Source organism: Colobus angolensis, unplaced genomic scaffold (assembly GCF_000951035.1).
Source record: "Colobus angolensis palliatus isolate OR3802 unplaced genomic scaffold, Cang.pa_1.0 Scaffold212, whole genome shotgun sequence".
Taxonomy (NCBI): Eukaryota; Metazoa; Chordata; class Mammalia; order Primates; family Cercopithecidae; genus Colobus; species Colobus angolensis.
Window position 1 is genome coordinate 2,170,837 of NW_012115289.1, and position 17,454 is coordinate 2,188,290.

The 17,454-nt window shown below is 37.6% G+C and overlaps 1 protein-coding gene across 2 annotated transcripts in view; it reads right to left on the reverse strand.

The window, feature by feature from the left end:
- Nucleotides 1-17,454, reverse strand: part of RAB3C (RAB3C, member RAS oncogene family) — a 291,280-nt gene that overhangs the window by 132,937 nt on the left and 140,889 nt on the right. For both annotated transcript variants that reach the window (XM_011942905.1, XM_011942904.1), the window contains exon 3: nt 13,728-13,846. In XM_011942905.1, the coding sequence (XP_011798295.1) occupies nt 13,728-13,846 (119 nt within the window). The remainder of the gene's footprint in view (nt 1-13,727; nt 13,847-17,454) is intronic.

Below are 17,454 nucleotides of genomic sequence, written 5' to 3' on the forward strand. Positions count from 1 at the left end.
ATCCTCTTCCCCACGTTATAATTGTGCCAGGTTCCCAGGTATCGGTTTGGGGGTTTTTCCATAACACTGGCTTGCCTTCGTTTGGGGAGAATTTTTTGCCTGTATAATGGCATTTGGTTGCAGTTAGATCATTATCTTTAGGAACATTAAAAAAATTTAAAGTAAACAATGCCAAATGTAATTGGGAGTAAGGGGTAGTTAAATCATGTTTTCATTGTTCAGACTGTTTGGACAATTGAGTTTTTAACATGCAATTGACCCGTTCCACCACAGCCTGTCCCTGAGGACTGTAAGGGATTCCAGTAATATGGGAAATTCCCCACTGTTGCATAAATAAATCAAAAGTCTTACTAACATATTCATGGGCATTGTCTGTCTTTATTTGATATGGAAGCCCCATAACTGCAAAGCAAGAATACAGATGTTTTTTAACATGGGCCGTGCCTTCCCCTGTTTGGCAAGTAGCCCAGATAAAACCTGAGAAGGTATCTACAGAAACATGTACATATGACAGTCTGCCAAAGGAGCTAACATGAGTCACATCCATTTGCCATAAAGCATTAGGAGCTAGGCCTCTGGGATTAACGCTTTGTACTTCCTGATTTGGAAGTACAAAGACCTGACACTGAGGGCAGCTGTGAACAATAAGCTTAGCCTGTTTCCAGGTAAGGGCAAATTTATCTTTTAACCCAGCAGCATTGACATGAGTGGGATTATGGAACTCCTGAGCTTCTTGGGTTGTAAAACACCAAACAGTCGACTTTACGGTTACCGGCAGACATGGGTCCTGGTAAAGTGGTACTAGATCTAATATGTATAATACAGAAAGGGTGTCTACATTGGCGAACCGCCTGTTGTAACCTTGAAAATAATGAAGCCAATTCAGAATTATCAATATGTTTGCTAGTAGCAGTTTCTATATTTTTAGTGGCATGTACAACATAAGCAGAATCAGAGGCAATATTTAAAGGTTTGAGGAAATCCTGTAAGGCAGTAATCACAGCAATTAACTCTGCCTTTTGAGCAGAAGTATAAGAGGTAGAAATAAGCTTGTCTGTAGGACCTACATAACCAGCATTGCCATTACTGGAGCCATCAGAGAACACTGTAATGGCCTCAGGGATGGGCTGATCTTTGGTTAATTGAGGGACCACCCAAGAAGTCATTTTTATAAAATCAAACAATTTGTTCTTTGGATAATGATTGTCAATAATGCCAATGAAATCAGCCAAGCGAATTTGCCACACTACAGAATGTTGACAGGCAGTTTGAACTTTGAGCCGATTTAAAGAAACTACAAATAAATTCGGATCAAATCCAGAAATTTGAAGTATTCTACACTGAGCCTGTCCAATTAATATGGCTATTTGGTCCAGATAAACAGACAAAGTTTTTGACACAGAATGACGAAAAAAACAACTCCACTAAATCATTATGTTGAACTATTAGTCCAGTAGGGGAGTGTAATGAAGCTAAAACCAGAAGCTGAAAATTCTGAAATGGCTCTACTCTAGGTAACTGGGCGGTCTGGTTTCTTTCCTCTATGAATTCCAGTTCTAATAAAGCCTCAGGGGTCAAAGTCCTGGGACTGCGGAGATCAGAATCTCCCTACAGAGTAGAAAATAAGTTAGACAGTGCATAGGTCGGAGTACCTAAAGTAGGTCTTAAATAATTAGTGTTACCCCAAAGTTTTTGGAAGTCATTTAAAGTTTTCAAAGAATCTCTCCTAATTTGAACTTTTTGAGGTTGAATACGTTGTTCATCGACCACCATTTCTAAATATTGAACAGGAGTGGCCTGTTGAATTTTATCCCGAGTGATGTGTAATCTAGCCTCTGTAAAAGGGTGGCTCAAAATTTGATAACAGTCAATTAATTCTTTATCAGTGGGGGCAGCAATTAAAGTATCATCAATATAATGAAGAATATAGGCCTGGGGAAATTGGGCTTGAACTGGTGAAAGTACTTGCCCAACATAAAGCTGGCAGATTGTTGGGCTATTCAGCTTTCCCCGAGGAAGTCCTTTCCATTGATAACGAGCTGCAGGCTCCTGATTATTGATAGACGGGACAGTAAAAGCAAATTTTTCGCAATCCAATTTACGTAAAGCAATATAAAAAACAATCTTTAAGATCAATAACTATGAGAGGCCAATTTTTAGGTATTAAAGCACGGGCAGGCATGCCAGGTTGAATGGCCCCCAAAGGTTTAATTACAGCATTAATGGCCCTTAAATTGGTTACCATCCACCACTTGCCTTTCTTTTTTACTAGAAACACAGGAGAATTCCAGGGGGAAATAGAAGGTTCCACATTTCTAAGTTGTAACTCTTCAGAAACCAAGTGAGTTAAAGCCTCCAGTTTTTCTTTAGAGAGCAGTCACTGCTGAATCCAAACGGCTGTGTCAGATTTCCATTGTAAATGGATAGGATCAGGAGGCATGGCAGTGGCCATCACTAAAAAGGATAACCTAAACCTGCCCTGTTTTATTTTATAGTAACTGGGAGGGGTTTAGTAATCCCTTCATGCTTTGGACTGAGACTGAGCCCAGGAACAAACCCCATGTTTTCCATTATATGCTGACTGGGAGAACTATAAGAGTTGTGTGGAATATTAATTCCAACCCCCTATTGTGCCAGTAAATCTCTATCCCAAAGATGAATGGGAATTGGCATGATATAGGACTGAATTGTACCCTTTTGACCATCAGAGCCAGTGCAAGACAAGATAAATGTGCTCTCATAAACTTCCTTGGCTTTTCCAACACCTACTAGTCCCATGTTAGCGGAATGTTTAAGCCAGGAGGAAGGCCATAAACTAGAGGAAATAACAGAAATGTCAGCACCAGTATCTACTAGGCCCTCAAACTTTCTTCCTTGAATGTGTATGGTACAGGTGGGCCATTGTTTAGAAATTGCATTAATCCAATCAGCGGCCTTTTCACCGTGGGAGCTCATCCCAGGACCACGTGTCTTATCTCCTTTGTTTAAAAGGACATTAGGTAGTAAAAGCAATTGAGCAATTGACTCACCTGCCGGAATGGAAACAGGAACCTTGGCAGACACGATTAATCTCATCAATGGAATCAGAATTAATGAGATCAGTATGAATGATGATACCTTTAGCAGAGGTGGATGCCCTACCTAACACCAGACCCACCGAACCTTGAGGTAAAGGGCCAGTGACCCCCGTAGGGACAATTCAAAGCAAAGAGTTAGGTAGTAAATTCAGAGGAATAGTACTACAGAGGTCAATCACCCCGCCCCCTACAGTGGAGGTGGACAAGCATTGTACTGAGACAGAAGGAAAGGCTGGGACCCATTTGGGTTGGCTGTAGGTAAGTGTGTTTGTGCTGGGGGTTGCGTTGGGACTGCCTGAAGTGGAAACATAACGTTGGTCTAAATCTGAAGTGTCCCATTTGATGTCGGGGCCTGGGACTGGCCCCGCTCCCCATTTCCCTGGTGTGTGGCAGGGGGTTTCCATCTATATCATACTCAGAGCAGCAATTACTTGCCCAAAGTTTACTTTTGCAACAACGTGGGCAAACAGTAGCAGCAGCATTTGGCCATGTTTGTTGAGCCGGCTTGGCTGCTTTTAAGTTTCTAACAGTACAATTTTTTCGATTATGACCAAGTTGACCGCAATTATAGTAGGCTCCAAGAAAAGAATTAGTGGGACTAGTTTGGTTGGTGTCCTTCATGGTTCATGCCCACAGAATAGCTTTGTGGGTGTCTGATCCAATGCCTTCACAAGCTTTAATATAGGAAGGCAACACCTCGTGATCAGGTAAATTTTGTCGTTGGACAGAACACATGGCCATTTTACACTCATGGTTCACATTTTCAAAAGCTAACATACGAAGGAGAATACCTTGAGCATGCTCATCAGAGACAGATTTTTCAACAGCATCTTGTAATTTAGCTAAAAAATCAGGGTATAATTCAGAGTGACCTTGTTTAACCGTGGTAAAAGAAACAGGAGCTTGGCCTGGAGCGCATAATTTATCCCAGGCTCTCATACACACCTTTGTTACTTGTTCTGTGGTAAGAGAATCAAAGTTTAATTGGGCATAAGTATCAGAGAAACTATCAGAGCCTGTGAGCTGAGCCTGAGTAACTAGAATGCCATTAGTCCGATTTAGTTGAGCCTGCAAATGAGCCTCTTCTGACCACCAAGTACGAAACTGTAAATGTTGAGATGGGGTCAGAACAGTTTTTGCCAAAAGGTCCCAGTCTAAAGGAAGTAAAGTGACCTCCGTACCAAAAGTTTGTAATAACATTTTAACATAAGGAGAAGTAGGACCATACTGAGTACAAGCATCCTTAAATTCTTTTAAAAAGGTAAGATTAACAGATACATAACGATGCATTTGTTCCCCTTGGAAGTTAGGTGGGTCTAGCACATCTGGATATGTCCACGTGTCTAATCCACCTGTTTATTTGTTTTGGCATAATAAGCGTTGCATTGAAGTTTCAAGAGTAGGCATCTGAGTGAGACGGAGTCAGCATAGAAGTGACAGGAAAAGCACGCGTAGATAAGGGAAACTGAGGGTGAGGGGGTCGGACCGGAATGAGAGTGTGAGAAAGGGGTATTGGGGGAGCAGAAGGAACACAAGTATACTGGTGATTACTGGCGTTCATGTGTGAAGAACGATACAAAGAAGCAGGCCGAGTGGATGGCAAAGTGACTGGCTGAGGAACTGAAATGACAGGAGGGTGAGGGGCTGAAGTGGATGGGGGAGGGCCTGAATAATTATAGGTAAGTTGTAGTGTGGTCCTGGAGCCATCAGGTGATGCCCAGAGGCAAATGCTGCAAAGGTTTGAAGATGGAAGAATTAGCATATATATGGTCCCAGGTTGTGTGAGTCGGGCCGGGAGCTTCAAGTACCAGTTCTTCGTGAAAAGAAGTAAGATAAGTAGGGGGTAACGTTAAGCCAAAGTCACCAGAGTTAGACACTGAATTTTTAGCATCATTAGGTGGGGGAGGAGTAGCTGAAGGGAGAGGCTGATCAGATAATGAAGGCTGTGTGGGAGAGGAAGGTTGAGGAGGTATTAGGATGGCAAGTACCAAGGCCCAATCATCCCAAACAGTGATGAGAACAAAATTCCCTGTTGAGACCAGTTTCCAGAATGCTGTACCAACATGATCCAATACTTTTACATATAAGGTTCCTTTTTCAGGAAACCCAGGGCAGTACTTTTCCACTGCCCTGAATAGAGTGACCATATTTTCCATGGTTACTTGGACGCTTCCCTCTTTTAACAGGTCTACATTTAAGGTTCCTTTTTCAGGAAACCAAGGAAAGAATTTTACCACGGCCCTGAATAGAGTGACCATATTTTCCATGGGTACTCGAACCATTCCCTGTTTCAACCAGAGTCTCATATAGAAGAGATAAGTATAATTTTGAGACTCTGTGTGACCCATAGTTAACCCGGACCATACACAGACTACTCACCAGTCATCAGGGAGTCGAACACACGTTTCTGTGGACCGAACCAATGATGTTTCTCCGCACCTACCAAAGGGAATCAGGTTCCCACATGCACTTAGAAAAAAAGAAAAACCACATGGGCACCAGATGTTGGGGGAACCCCACCTCTGATATTCAACATGGGTTCTTTTCTATTTCCCTAATTGTCAGCTGGTCTGAGAAATCAAGGGAAAGAGTACAAAAGAGAAATTTTAAAGCTGGGTGTCCGGGGTAGACATCACATGTCGGCAGGTTCCGTGATGTTCCCTGAGCCATAAAACCAGCAAGATTTTATTAGTGATTTTCAAAAGGGGAGAAAGTGTACGAATAGGGTGTGGGTCACAGAGATCACATGCTTCACAAGGTAATAAAATATCACAAAGCAAATGGAGGCCGGGCGAGATCACAGGACCACAGGATGGGGCAAAATTAAAATTGCTAATGAAGTTTCAGGCATGCATTGTCATTGATAACATCTTATCAGGAGACAGGGTTTGAGAGCAGACAACCGGTCTGACCAAAATTTATTAGGCAGGAATTTTCTCGTCCTAATAACCCTGGGAGCGCTACGGGAGACCGGGGCTTATTTCATCCCTTTGTCTACGACTGTAAAAGACAGCCATCCCTAAAGCGGCCATTTTAGAGGCCTCCCCTCAGGGACGCATTCTCTTTCTCAGGGATGTTCTTTGTTGAGAAAAAGAATTCAGCAATATTTCTCCTATTTGTTTTTGAAAGAAGAGAAATATGGCTCTGTTCCGTCCAGTTCACTGGCAGTCAGAGTTTAAAGTTATCTCCCTTGTTCCCTGAACATTGCTGTTATCCTATTCTTTTTTCAAGGTGCCCAGGTTTCATATTGTTCAAACACACATGCTCTACAAACAATTTGTGCAGTTAACATGATCATCACAGGGTCCTGAGGTGACATACATCCTCCTTGGCTTACGAAGATGATGGGATTAAGAGATTAAAGACAGGCATAGGAAATCACAAGGGTATTGACTGGGGAGGTGATAAATGTCCATGAAATCTTTGCAATTTATGTTCAGAGACTGCAGTAAAGTAAGGCATAGAAATTACAAAAGTATTAATTTGGAGAACTAATAAATGTCCATGAAATCTTCACAATTTATGTTCTTCTGCCATGGCTTCAGCCAGTCCCCCCGTTTGGGGTCCCCAACTTCCCACAACAAAACTGCAGATTTAAGCAAATAGATACCTGGTAAATTAGCCTAGTTAAGGACCATGATGACACACATTTTTACATGGACAAGTCTGAAGCACATCATAAGCATCATCGCAGCTTCCAGTATGATTGTTTATAGCCATCTAACATCCCTGTGATTTTTATAAAACACTCCAATTAATTAAGATAACCTCACTAGGTCTGTTTTCTATGTAGTTTTACTCACTCATTCCATGAATATTGAGCAGCCACTAAGTGCCAGGCACTAGAGTAGGCACGGGGATGTAAAAGTGGGGAAGATAAAGAGACTCTTTATCTTCGAGGAAGTTAGAATCCAGCAGGAAAAAAGATAACCAAATAAGCAGTTTAAGACATTGTAAGATATACTGGGTAGTATTGTCTCTAGAACTCACTACATAAGCAACTAAACTACTCCAGGATTAAGAAAATCTTCTCAGAAGAAATGAGAATCTAGCTAAAATCTGAATGATGAGAATAAATTAGCTTGATCTGGGTGAAGGTTGGAGGAATATGGTTTTTTATGAAAGGCAGAGCCCAGGGGAAGAGAGATGCAGAGGTATGAGAAGTTCAAGGGACTGAAAGAAGTTCAGAAACTAGAAAGAATTGAGCAAATATATTAATATAAGGTCAGCATCTGGTTTCCAAAATATTAGACGGAATATAAGCACCTGAGGTCTTCCTCAGAGAGCATAATTTTACATATCAAACTGCCTATCCAGCTCCTATCAAAGGCATAAAGTAGAAAAGCGATATTTAGAGAAGATAGTCTAGGTAGCATGTAATCCATTCATACCCTTGAGTGGTTACCATTCAGTTCGTGGATCATTTGAGACCACAAGAACTCTAAGTGCTTGGATTATATTTGCCCAGCCACTCACAGAGGCCTTCACTGAAGGTGCTCAAATATTCTGTGTTCTTTAAGACATAAAAAAACAAGTCTCACGGCCTTTTAAGTACTAGTTATAAAAGCTATTGTTAACATAAACCCAAAGTGCCCCAAATAAAAAGCATTTCCATCCAAATTCAACAAAAACTTTTTTGAAGTTTCTTATTGCCCTGTAAGATTGATATGTTTTTTTCTCCTTTCCTATAATGAAAGCTATATAATATATCATGTTTAAAAAATAAAATATATAAAAAATATTTTTTGGCCTTGGTTATTACCTTGGTTTACAGCAATCTCATAACCAAATTGTATTTCAAGCACAATAACCGTTTTGACCCTTTGGATTTTCATAAGCTTTGAAATTCTCTATAAGACACCTTTTATGCAGCCCCTCAGATCTTCCCAGACTCACCTGTCTGAAGGGCTCTTGGCCACTTGTTCATTCCTTCTGCTAACCACTTCTGCAAGGGCTCTTCTGGGCTATCACCTGTGTTACGACACAGGCACAGCCCAAAGCAGCTCATCTCAGGCCAATGCCACAGACCCCTTGCCTCCCACAGTGAAGTTTCCCTGCTGCTACTGAGCCATGAGTCACCCATACATTTGTAACTGGGAAGTGTGGAAGAGTTAAAGTCCCAGAAGTGAACATCGGACCAATAGAAGAGAAGAGCTAATGGGTCAGTTCTTCCTTCCTTCTACCAGATAGTCTGTCCTGAGATGCATTATTCATAAGGCACCTCTGAAGGCGTTCCTGTGAGATCAATGGTCAGTTATACTTGCTACCAAGTAGAGATCAGTTTTCAAATCCTAACCCCCTCCATGTTTGTTCTCTCTCTTCCCTGATGCTCCCTTTCTCCTCACTCTTGCTTCCAGGCACCATATGTCCCAATAACCTGTTAGCACATAAAGCTTTTTCTTCTCTGTTTCAAGAGAATGACAGCTACAACCATCATCCTGATTCTTGGGAGTTACTCTCTACTCGTATTTTACTAACCACAGTGTATGCATTTTTTTTGTGTTGAGTTTCTCACATTCTTTTTGAAAATTTATAGATTCTAAATAAATTCTAAATAGGCTCACAGTCAGCTTAATTTTTTATTAATTTTACAGAACTGGGGAATTTGGCCAAAGAGGATAATTTAACTCTTAAATAAAATTCCACTGGAAAATTCAAAGCACAGTCTAATGTGTTTTCAAAAAAGAGATAGCTTTCATTTCCTCAAAATAATCTGTTAGCTTGCTGCTTGCTACTCTCCCTAAATCTCCATGCTTGCTGATATGGTTTGGTTGTGTCTCCACCCAAATCTCACCTTGCATTGTAATAATTCCCAGGTGTCATGGGAGGAACCTGGTGGGAGGTAACTGAATCATGGGGCAGGTTTTTTCCCATGCTGTTCTTGTGATAGTAAGTCTCACAAGTTCTGATGGTTTTATAAAGGGCAGTTCCCCTGAACATGCTCTCTTTCCTGCTGCCATGTAAGATGTGTTTTTGCTCTTCCTTCACCTTCTGCCATGACTGTGAGGCTTCCCTGGCCATGTGGAACTGTGAGTCAATTAAATCTCTTTCCTTTATAAATTACCCAGTCTTGGCTGTCTTTATTATCAGCTTGAAAACAGATTAATACACTTGCCTTCTCCTTAACAGACCAGAATTTGTGTGTAATAAAATTTTTTTTTAAAAAGGGAACTTTAATTCTTCCTGTATAGTAAGATAGTTTTAGGATTCTGGAGAAATCACGGTCAGCAATCTTTTTATTTCTTTCTGAATAATCAAAGTGCATTTTGTTGGGAAGAGTAGCTGAAACTTTAGCTTCAGTTCAGCTTTAATTAATTTTTCTTTTTGCTAGATACGTTTTTCTGTATTTTTTAATACACTTAAGATCAGCACTTGGAGACCAGTAATTGAAAGAATGTGTTTCTTCTTGCTTATTTCTTTCAGAATACCTTATTTCTTGTTGTAGAAGGCCATCACTGAATATCAGCAAGCTTCCTCACCCACAACCACCATTCAATTATACTGTACATGTAAAGCAAGTTTTAGTAGCTGCACTGGAATGGTTTTCCCCAAAGGGCTTTTTTCTTTTATTAAACAATTCTGTTCTTATTACTTAAACATTTCTTAAGATTTCTGATTTTTTTTTTACTTTTGAAATTAATAATAATTCTTAAAATATCCATTTTGTGCTAGTTATTTGTCAAACAGGAAATACAGATAAATAAGATAGTCTTTCCCTACAAATAGTTTATCATCTAGTAGGAACCTAAGACAAGTATACACTTAAGAAAAACAAAAAGTTAAATATAATTGGTGCCATAGCGGCAATACACATACAATCTTAAATCTATTGTTGAGGGGAAGAATAGAACCATTAATTCCTGGCTATGTCAGTTTGAAGTAATTTCTATATTTTTTGCTGGGAAATCAGGATGTAATTCTGTGTAGTACTTTAGATCATCCGTTCAAAATATATATAGGATTAATATAGTATATGTATATGTGTATATATATAATATAAATATATAAATATAAAATACAATATTTTGTGTGTGCGTATATGTACATACACACAATGTACATTACGTAACATATATTGTGTGTATGTGTATGTATATTATATATAAAACATATATGATACATATAATGTATATTTTATTATATATAATAAAATATTATAAAATGGAAGGACATTCTGACATGCTACAATATGGATGAAACTTGAGGACAGTATGTTAAGTAAAATAAGCCAGTCACTAAAAGACAAATACTGCATGATTCCACTTATATGAGCTACTTAAAGTAGTTAAAATAACAGAGACAGAAAGCAGGTTGGTGTTTGTTGAGGGGTGCAGGGAGAGAGTGATGGGGAGTTACCGTTTAAATATAAGTTTTGCAAGATGATAAGAATTCTGGAGATGGATGGTGGTGATGGTTGAATGTATTTAATACTACTGAACTATATACAGAAAAAATAGTTAAGACAGTAAATTTTACATTATATTTTACCACAAGAAATGAGAAAAAATAAGAGTGTATATATTGTATTATATTGTATTGTATTCTATAATGGGGAAAATGATTAATGAAAATATAATGAAATAATAGCAGAGTCTGCTAGGTCTTCTGTGATCTTCAGAAAGTGCTAGGGTAGTGTGGGTGCAGAGATGAGGGTGTGGCTAGTATTGTCCGCTGTGAATAAAGGTGGAAGGGGGTAGGAAAAGGGGTAGAGATACCTTTTAAAGCTTTGTAAAAGAGATAGCCTTGAAAAGTAAATAAACTTTTTAAAGATAACAGAGAAAGTATTTCAGGCAGAGAAACAGAGGTAGTAAAAGGATGGATTTTAGGTAAACAGAAAATTTCTGTTTAGATGAAACATAGAGCAAATGGAAGAGAGTGGTAGGAGATGATGTCACTGAAATAGATACTTGGAGGTTTCACTGTCCACTATGTTAGCGAGTTTGGATTTCATTATAAATCAATGGTCTTAGCCAGAAATGAGCTTCAGAATCACTTGTGGAGCCTTGAAAAATTCATATGCCCATGTATCTCATGGGAGATATGGTTTAGTAGATCCAGAGTGGAGCCTGGGCTTGTATATGTTGTCAAAGCTCTACAGGTGATTAACATGTGCTCTCAGAATCACTACTGTACATAATAAGATATTACTGGAAGTTTTATTTTTAACACCTGAGATGTACTAAGGTTCACTTATGTAGTTCTGATGACAATCAGATGGATGACCTGGAAAGGGTGGAACCTGAGATAAGGACACAAGATAAAAGACTCCTAAATGAATGGTTTGGATTAAGATACTCGCAATAGGAAGAAAAAAGAGCAATAGATTGGAGAGGCATTTAGAAAGTCAAAATGATTGAACTTGGTGGTCAATGAGATTCTATTTGTAAAAGAGGAAGAAATAAAAGACAGTGCTCATGTTTCTACATCAGATAACTGGGTGATGGTGGATCTATTAACTGAGATACTAAATGCTGGCATAGGTACTAAATGCTACGTCTGACAGATTGGCTGTCAAAGAGTTAGGTGCTCAATGAATGCTTGTTGAATGAATTTTAAAACCCTAATAAATCAAGTGATCATATAATTTTGGATGAAAAAAAGGGTTTGTTTCTAGAAGGGGTTTTTGTTGGTTTTTGACAAATCTATATGCCTTGGGGCAGATGGAGTAGCAGATTGAGGAAAGAGACATGCAAAGCAGAGAAAAAAAGGATAGAAGAAAAGAAGCACAAATGTTGGAAAGTTTAAGTTGGGCTCCAGAAACAATGAATGGTTTTGTTTGCTTCTAGAATAGTGAGAGATGAAGCCATGAAGATATAGTGGCACCAATATGTATGTCTAAAAGTCAGGCTGAGGAAGTTTTAATTAATTCAGCAGGTATTGATGGGGCAGGACTTTTGGGCAGAGGTCTTCCTTGTTTTTAAGATCTTGTTCTTTTGGAAAACTTAAAAGAGCACTTCTGACCTGGGACTCCTGGATCTCAACATTTTCAGACAGAAAGCAGTCAAGGTTAAAATTACTATATTATATAGCAATATGTGTTTCAGGCTATATGTGACAATTAACTAGATATCATAACACTCTTAATTGAACCAACCTTTTTGTCACTAACTTGAATGCTACTTTTATCATAAACTATATCCTCATATAGATTTGTGCTTCTCTCTGGATTTTCTGTTTCATATCATTTTGTACAAAATCCGCTGTATTTAATTGAGATTGCCTTGAGTTTATAAATTAATTTGAGAAAAACTCGCATTTTTACAATATTCAGTTTACTACAAAGAATAGTTACTTAAGCTTTCTTAAAAATAATATAAAAAGAATAGTTATTTAAGCTTTCTTCTGTATTCCTCAGTGGAAGATAATTATTTTTTCATATACATCTTAAACTTGTCTTTTTAATTTATAACCCTGTATTTCTCTCTTGAATTGCTATCGCCAATAGTATTATTTCTTGCATTGTAACTGTGTGTGTGTGTGTGTGTGTGTGTGTGTGTGTGTAAATAAGAAGTCTTCCTAGATGAACAATTAAAATAGAAAAGAAAAAGCAAATGGAAATATTTTTAATAGCATCTGACCCTCATTGAACTGATATATATATGTAAAAAACATTTTGGATAATATTATCATAGAAAACAAACAAAAAAAGAATGCTTCTGTTTTGCCTACGTATTGTCAAAGTTTTCCTTACATAAGATAATCTGTGATTATATTTACAGTTATAGTGTGGTATTTCTTCAGTCAGTCCGAGTCATCACCAGTGGGAGCTCCATTTTGGGAGCTCCATTTCCCTCCTAATGTCATACAAAGCCCTACCTAGATTCTTGCTCTTTCCACAGAAAAACTGCCCTCTTTGGCCCTGTGCTTGAGCTCATAGCCCTTCTCCTTGGCTTTTCAGTGTCTCCTCTCAAGGTGCTGGTGGGACAGAATGCAGGATACTGTAGCCATAGGAATAAACCCTCACTGTAAACATTCATCAGGGTCAGAAGTATTTTCAGATAGTTTGATGCAGCTGTGAGTCAGAAATGGTTTTGGTTTTATCTTATCCTTTATCTCAGTCCTTCAAAATTTTTCAATTTGAATAACCTGTTTAAAAAATCTTTTGGATGAGGGGTCCATAAACGTCTTTCATAAATGGCCAGATCGGAAATATTTTAGGCATTACCAGCAATATGGTTTCTGTTGCAACTACTTAACTCTGCTGTGGTGGTGTTAAGGCAGTCAAAGACAACAATGACGGGGGTGTATGCCAATAAAAGTTGATTTACTGAACAAGCAGTGGGCCAGATTTGGCCCATGAGCCATAGTTTCTCGATCCTTATTTTAGATCAGTAAACTTCCAAACTATTCATTATTTATATTTTAAAAAATCAAAAGCAATGCACTAGTTTCCATGGAAGCAATGATGACAAAATGCAAAGTACTGGAAATGAACAAACTGCAGAAAAATCATCAGAATGACTTATTATCAATCCCTAAATAATGCTTCTGCGCATAAACAGCATTTGTTTTTAAATGAAGCACAAGTGGGATTGTAGTATAATGTAAACACATATATTACACTGCGGTATGGTCACTGCTTTGGGGAGAAAGAAGGAGTTGACTGGAGAACCATTATTATCAGCAATAAGAGTATTTGCTCTAACTTACCAATCTTGTACTGCATTGAAGGATTCTTCATTTGTAATGTCATACATTAAAATAAAGCCCATGGCTCCACGATAATAGGCTGTGGTGATAGTCCTGTATCTTTCCTGGCCTGCTGTGTCCTAAAGAATAAAAAAAAATGATAATCTCTCAGAAATAAGGCAATACATTTTTGGGAAATGATTAATAATTCCGAAAAGAGTCACAATAGGGTCTAAAGTGTACTCATTGTGTATAGCTTTTTTAGTCTTGTTTCCCCTAATGATATTTCAAAAATTTTTTTTAATGATACATAATAGATATAGATATTTTCAGGGTACATGTAATACTTTAATATATTTATATAATTTTTAAAGATCAAATCAGTATAATTAGGATATACAACACTTTAAATATTTGTCTTTTCTTTATGCAGAAACATTCAAATTATTCACTGCTAGCTACTTTAAAACATACATTATAAATTATAGTCATACTACTGATTTATCAAACACTACATCTTATTTCTTCTACCAAACTCTATATTTGTACTTCAAATGATCAAATCTAAAAAGTATTGGTGTTCAAAAGAGTTGAGCAGGAGCAAGGGATAGAAAACTTATTTAAAGAAATAATGAGAAGACTTTCCAAAGCTTGAGAAAGAGATAAATAACCAGATGTAGTAAGGTCAGGGAATACCAAACAGATTTGACCCAAATAAGACTACCCCAAGGCAGTAACAGTCAGACTCTCAAAGGTGAAGGACAAATGGAGAATCCTAAAAGCAGCAAGTAACATATAAAGGAGCTCCAATTTGTCTGACCACAGGTTTCTCAGTGAAAACCATAAAGGCCAGGAGAGAGTGGGACTGCATTTTCAAAGTGCTGAAAAAACCTGCCATCCAAGAATACTGTACCTAGCAAAAATATCCTTTATCTATGAAGGAGATAAAGTCTTTCTCAGGCTAACAAAAACCGAGAAAATTCACCACCACCACACTCATCTACAGATGTTAAAGGAAGTTCTTCAATTTGAAAACACATTCCATTAATATGCAAAAAGAAGACACTTGAAGGTATAAAACCCACTGGTAAAATTAAGTGCATAGACAAACCAACAATACTCTATAATTGTGGTAGCAGTCCCCTCATAACTATAGTATGAAGCCCAAAAGACAAATCTATCAAAACAACAATAGTTACAACAATCTGTTAAGAGATAGGCAATATAAATATACGTAAATTGTAATAACAAAAAGTCAGAATGTGGGAGGATGGAGTTAAAGTGCAGAGGGTTGTTTTTTTTTTTGATGTTTTTCTTTGTTTCTATTCTTTTCTTTGTGATCTAGGAGAAGCTGTTACCTCTTTTAAACCACTTTTATGTCCTAATGATTTTTATATGGCAGTTCTGCAATATTCTGAAAAACTCTTTTTTTGGTAAAGAACCCGCTGAAAGCACCTTCGACATTTGTTTACTTCCATTAAGCGGCATCTGACTACAGAAAACAAACAAACAAAAAGATCATATTTATTTACAATCTGAGCTTTTTATTATAGTTTAAGATCAGAGTATATTAGCTCCACCACTATGCATTTGTCTGTCTACTAAGTACAAGCCACTGTGGGGAAAAAAGGAAGTTTATAAAAAGTTCCCTGCTTTTAAGAAGCTTGCAATTCAGTCTTGGTTTATTCAATTTTAAAATGGGAATAAAATACCTGCTTTGTATGTATGTTTGAGTCAGACAGATCCGGATTTGAGGGCCTTCTCTCCCATTAGATAGCTGAGGAATGTGGCCAAGTTACTGAACCTCTGTAAACCAAATCCTTCTAACATTTAGCACGCTTGTTAGGGTTCCATGAAGTAATTCACATAAAGTGCTTCCCACAGAGAGCAGCACACAAAAATTGGTCAATAAATGGCAAGTACTAGCTTTTATTCCTTAGATTCAGGACAGCAAGGTTAATATAAGATAAAGATAGCAGCTTACAAGTACAGAAGTTTGACACTTGCAAAAGAGATGGCATATAATAGTTAAATTTGGGAATCAGAGGCAGATACATCACCAAAATGGACCTGTATATATCACATATACCTTATAGTGTAGCTAGAGTAAATGTTCCTGAACTCAAACTCCCTCCTCAGGACCTGGGGCATCACTTGTAATTCAAATGCTCTTCAGTTTCTCTCTTTGCCACTTTCCCTGGAGAATGGCGTCTAACTTCTCTTTCCTAGTTATCTTTAGATGCTTAGCACTTTGGACAGAAATGTTATATTCTTTTTGACATCAATCTGGGCTCTCTTATCCCAGAGATGCCTCCTTTGGATGCAGAGTGCATCCCAGCTACCCCTAAGATTTAACAGGCCTTGGAGGCAAAAACTAATGTGTTGCACACAGGAACAGCTTCCTTTACCATCAAAATGAAATTAATGTCTCATAAGGTCATTATTGGGAAGGACTCATGCTGAATTTGCTGTTCTTCACCCATAGGTACGTACCTGCTTAGATGCTTACACCCCACCATGAACAGCAGTGTGAAACTAAAGATTGCCTACAACTCTTTCCCAATTTGTGTAATACCCTATTTGACTCCTGAAAGTTTAGAGACGAGTGATCAAAGGAGGCTGGGAATCAGTGAATGATTCTGGAAGAATGTAGGGTATAAAATGGAACTGAAAATTAGCTAAGAGTATGAATTTTTATGAAGCAAACAATTCTACTCTTGGAGCAGGGGTAAGGTCGACCTGACTATAAGGTATTTATTTGGTAATTGTACAGAAAATAAAGTTTCAAAAGTAGGATGAAAACAGATTATAGTACTCAAAATAGTAGAAATAATGTAAAACAGGTGAGGAAGATCTTTCAGAACATACTATCAATGGCAGAAAACAAAAAAAAGAAAGTAGATTTCACCACATGAAAATCTGTCAATCCCTTGAATATAAAAAAAGTAAAATTAAAACGATAGAATATCAAATGATAAATTGGGAAGTGTATTTGCCTTAGACCAGAGAGATCAAAAGTTAATATATTTAATATCTAAAATGGTACCAAGACATCACTAAAAATGTTAAATATTCTAATAGTAAAAATTATTTATGAAAAGGCATATAAATGACTAATGAATTTATAAAAAGAATCGAATCCCAGCCATAATAATAAAAATGCAATGCTGCATAATTGCATGACTATATGATAGAAATTACCTGGCCACTATTTGAATATTTTATTGTACTTTGCTTACTATTTTATAAATATTTTAAAATAAAAATGTAGATGCTAGGGATAAACATAGATGTCGTAAAGTGTAGCTCATTGGGACAAATATACAAATTAGGCAGAAAGAAGCAAATCTTGAACTTATTTGGATATTCTTATATATTCATTGGATTTAATTCAGTTAGCAGTATATCCAAATGTGAAACAAAGAAGAAAATTAGATAACATAAACTACCAGATTCAAACTTCAAGACTGTTTAAAATGCAAAGAATAAGCAAAGCTTTTGTGACATATGTAAGCTTTCTGGGGGAGCATAACTAGTTATAACTAGTCTATTTTTAAAATTTCCCATATTTGGCTTGGGTTCATATTTTCCAGAACTTATTATCTATAAATGTAATTTACTATTTTTATTTTGCCTATTTTAAAGTAACTTTAAGGCCGGGCACGGTGGCTCAAGCCTGTAATCCCAGCACTTTGGGAGGCCGAGACGGGCGGATCACGAGGTCAGCAGATCGAGACCATCCTGGCTA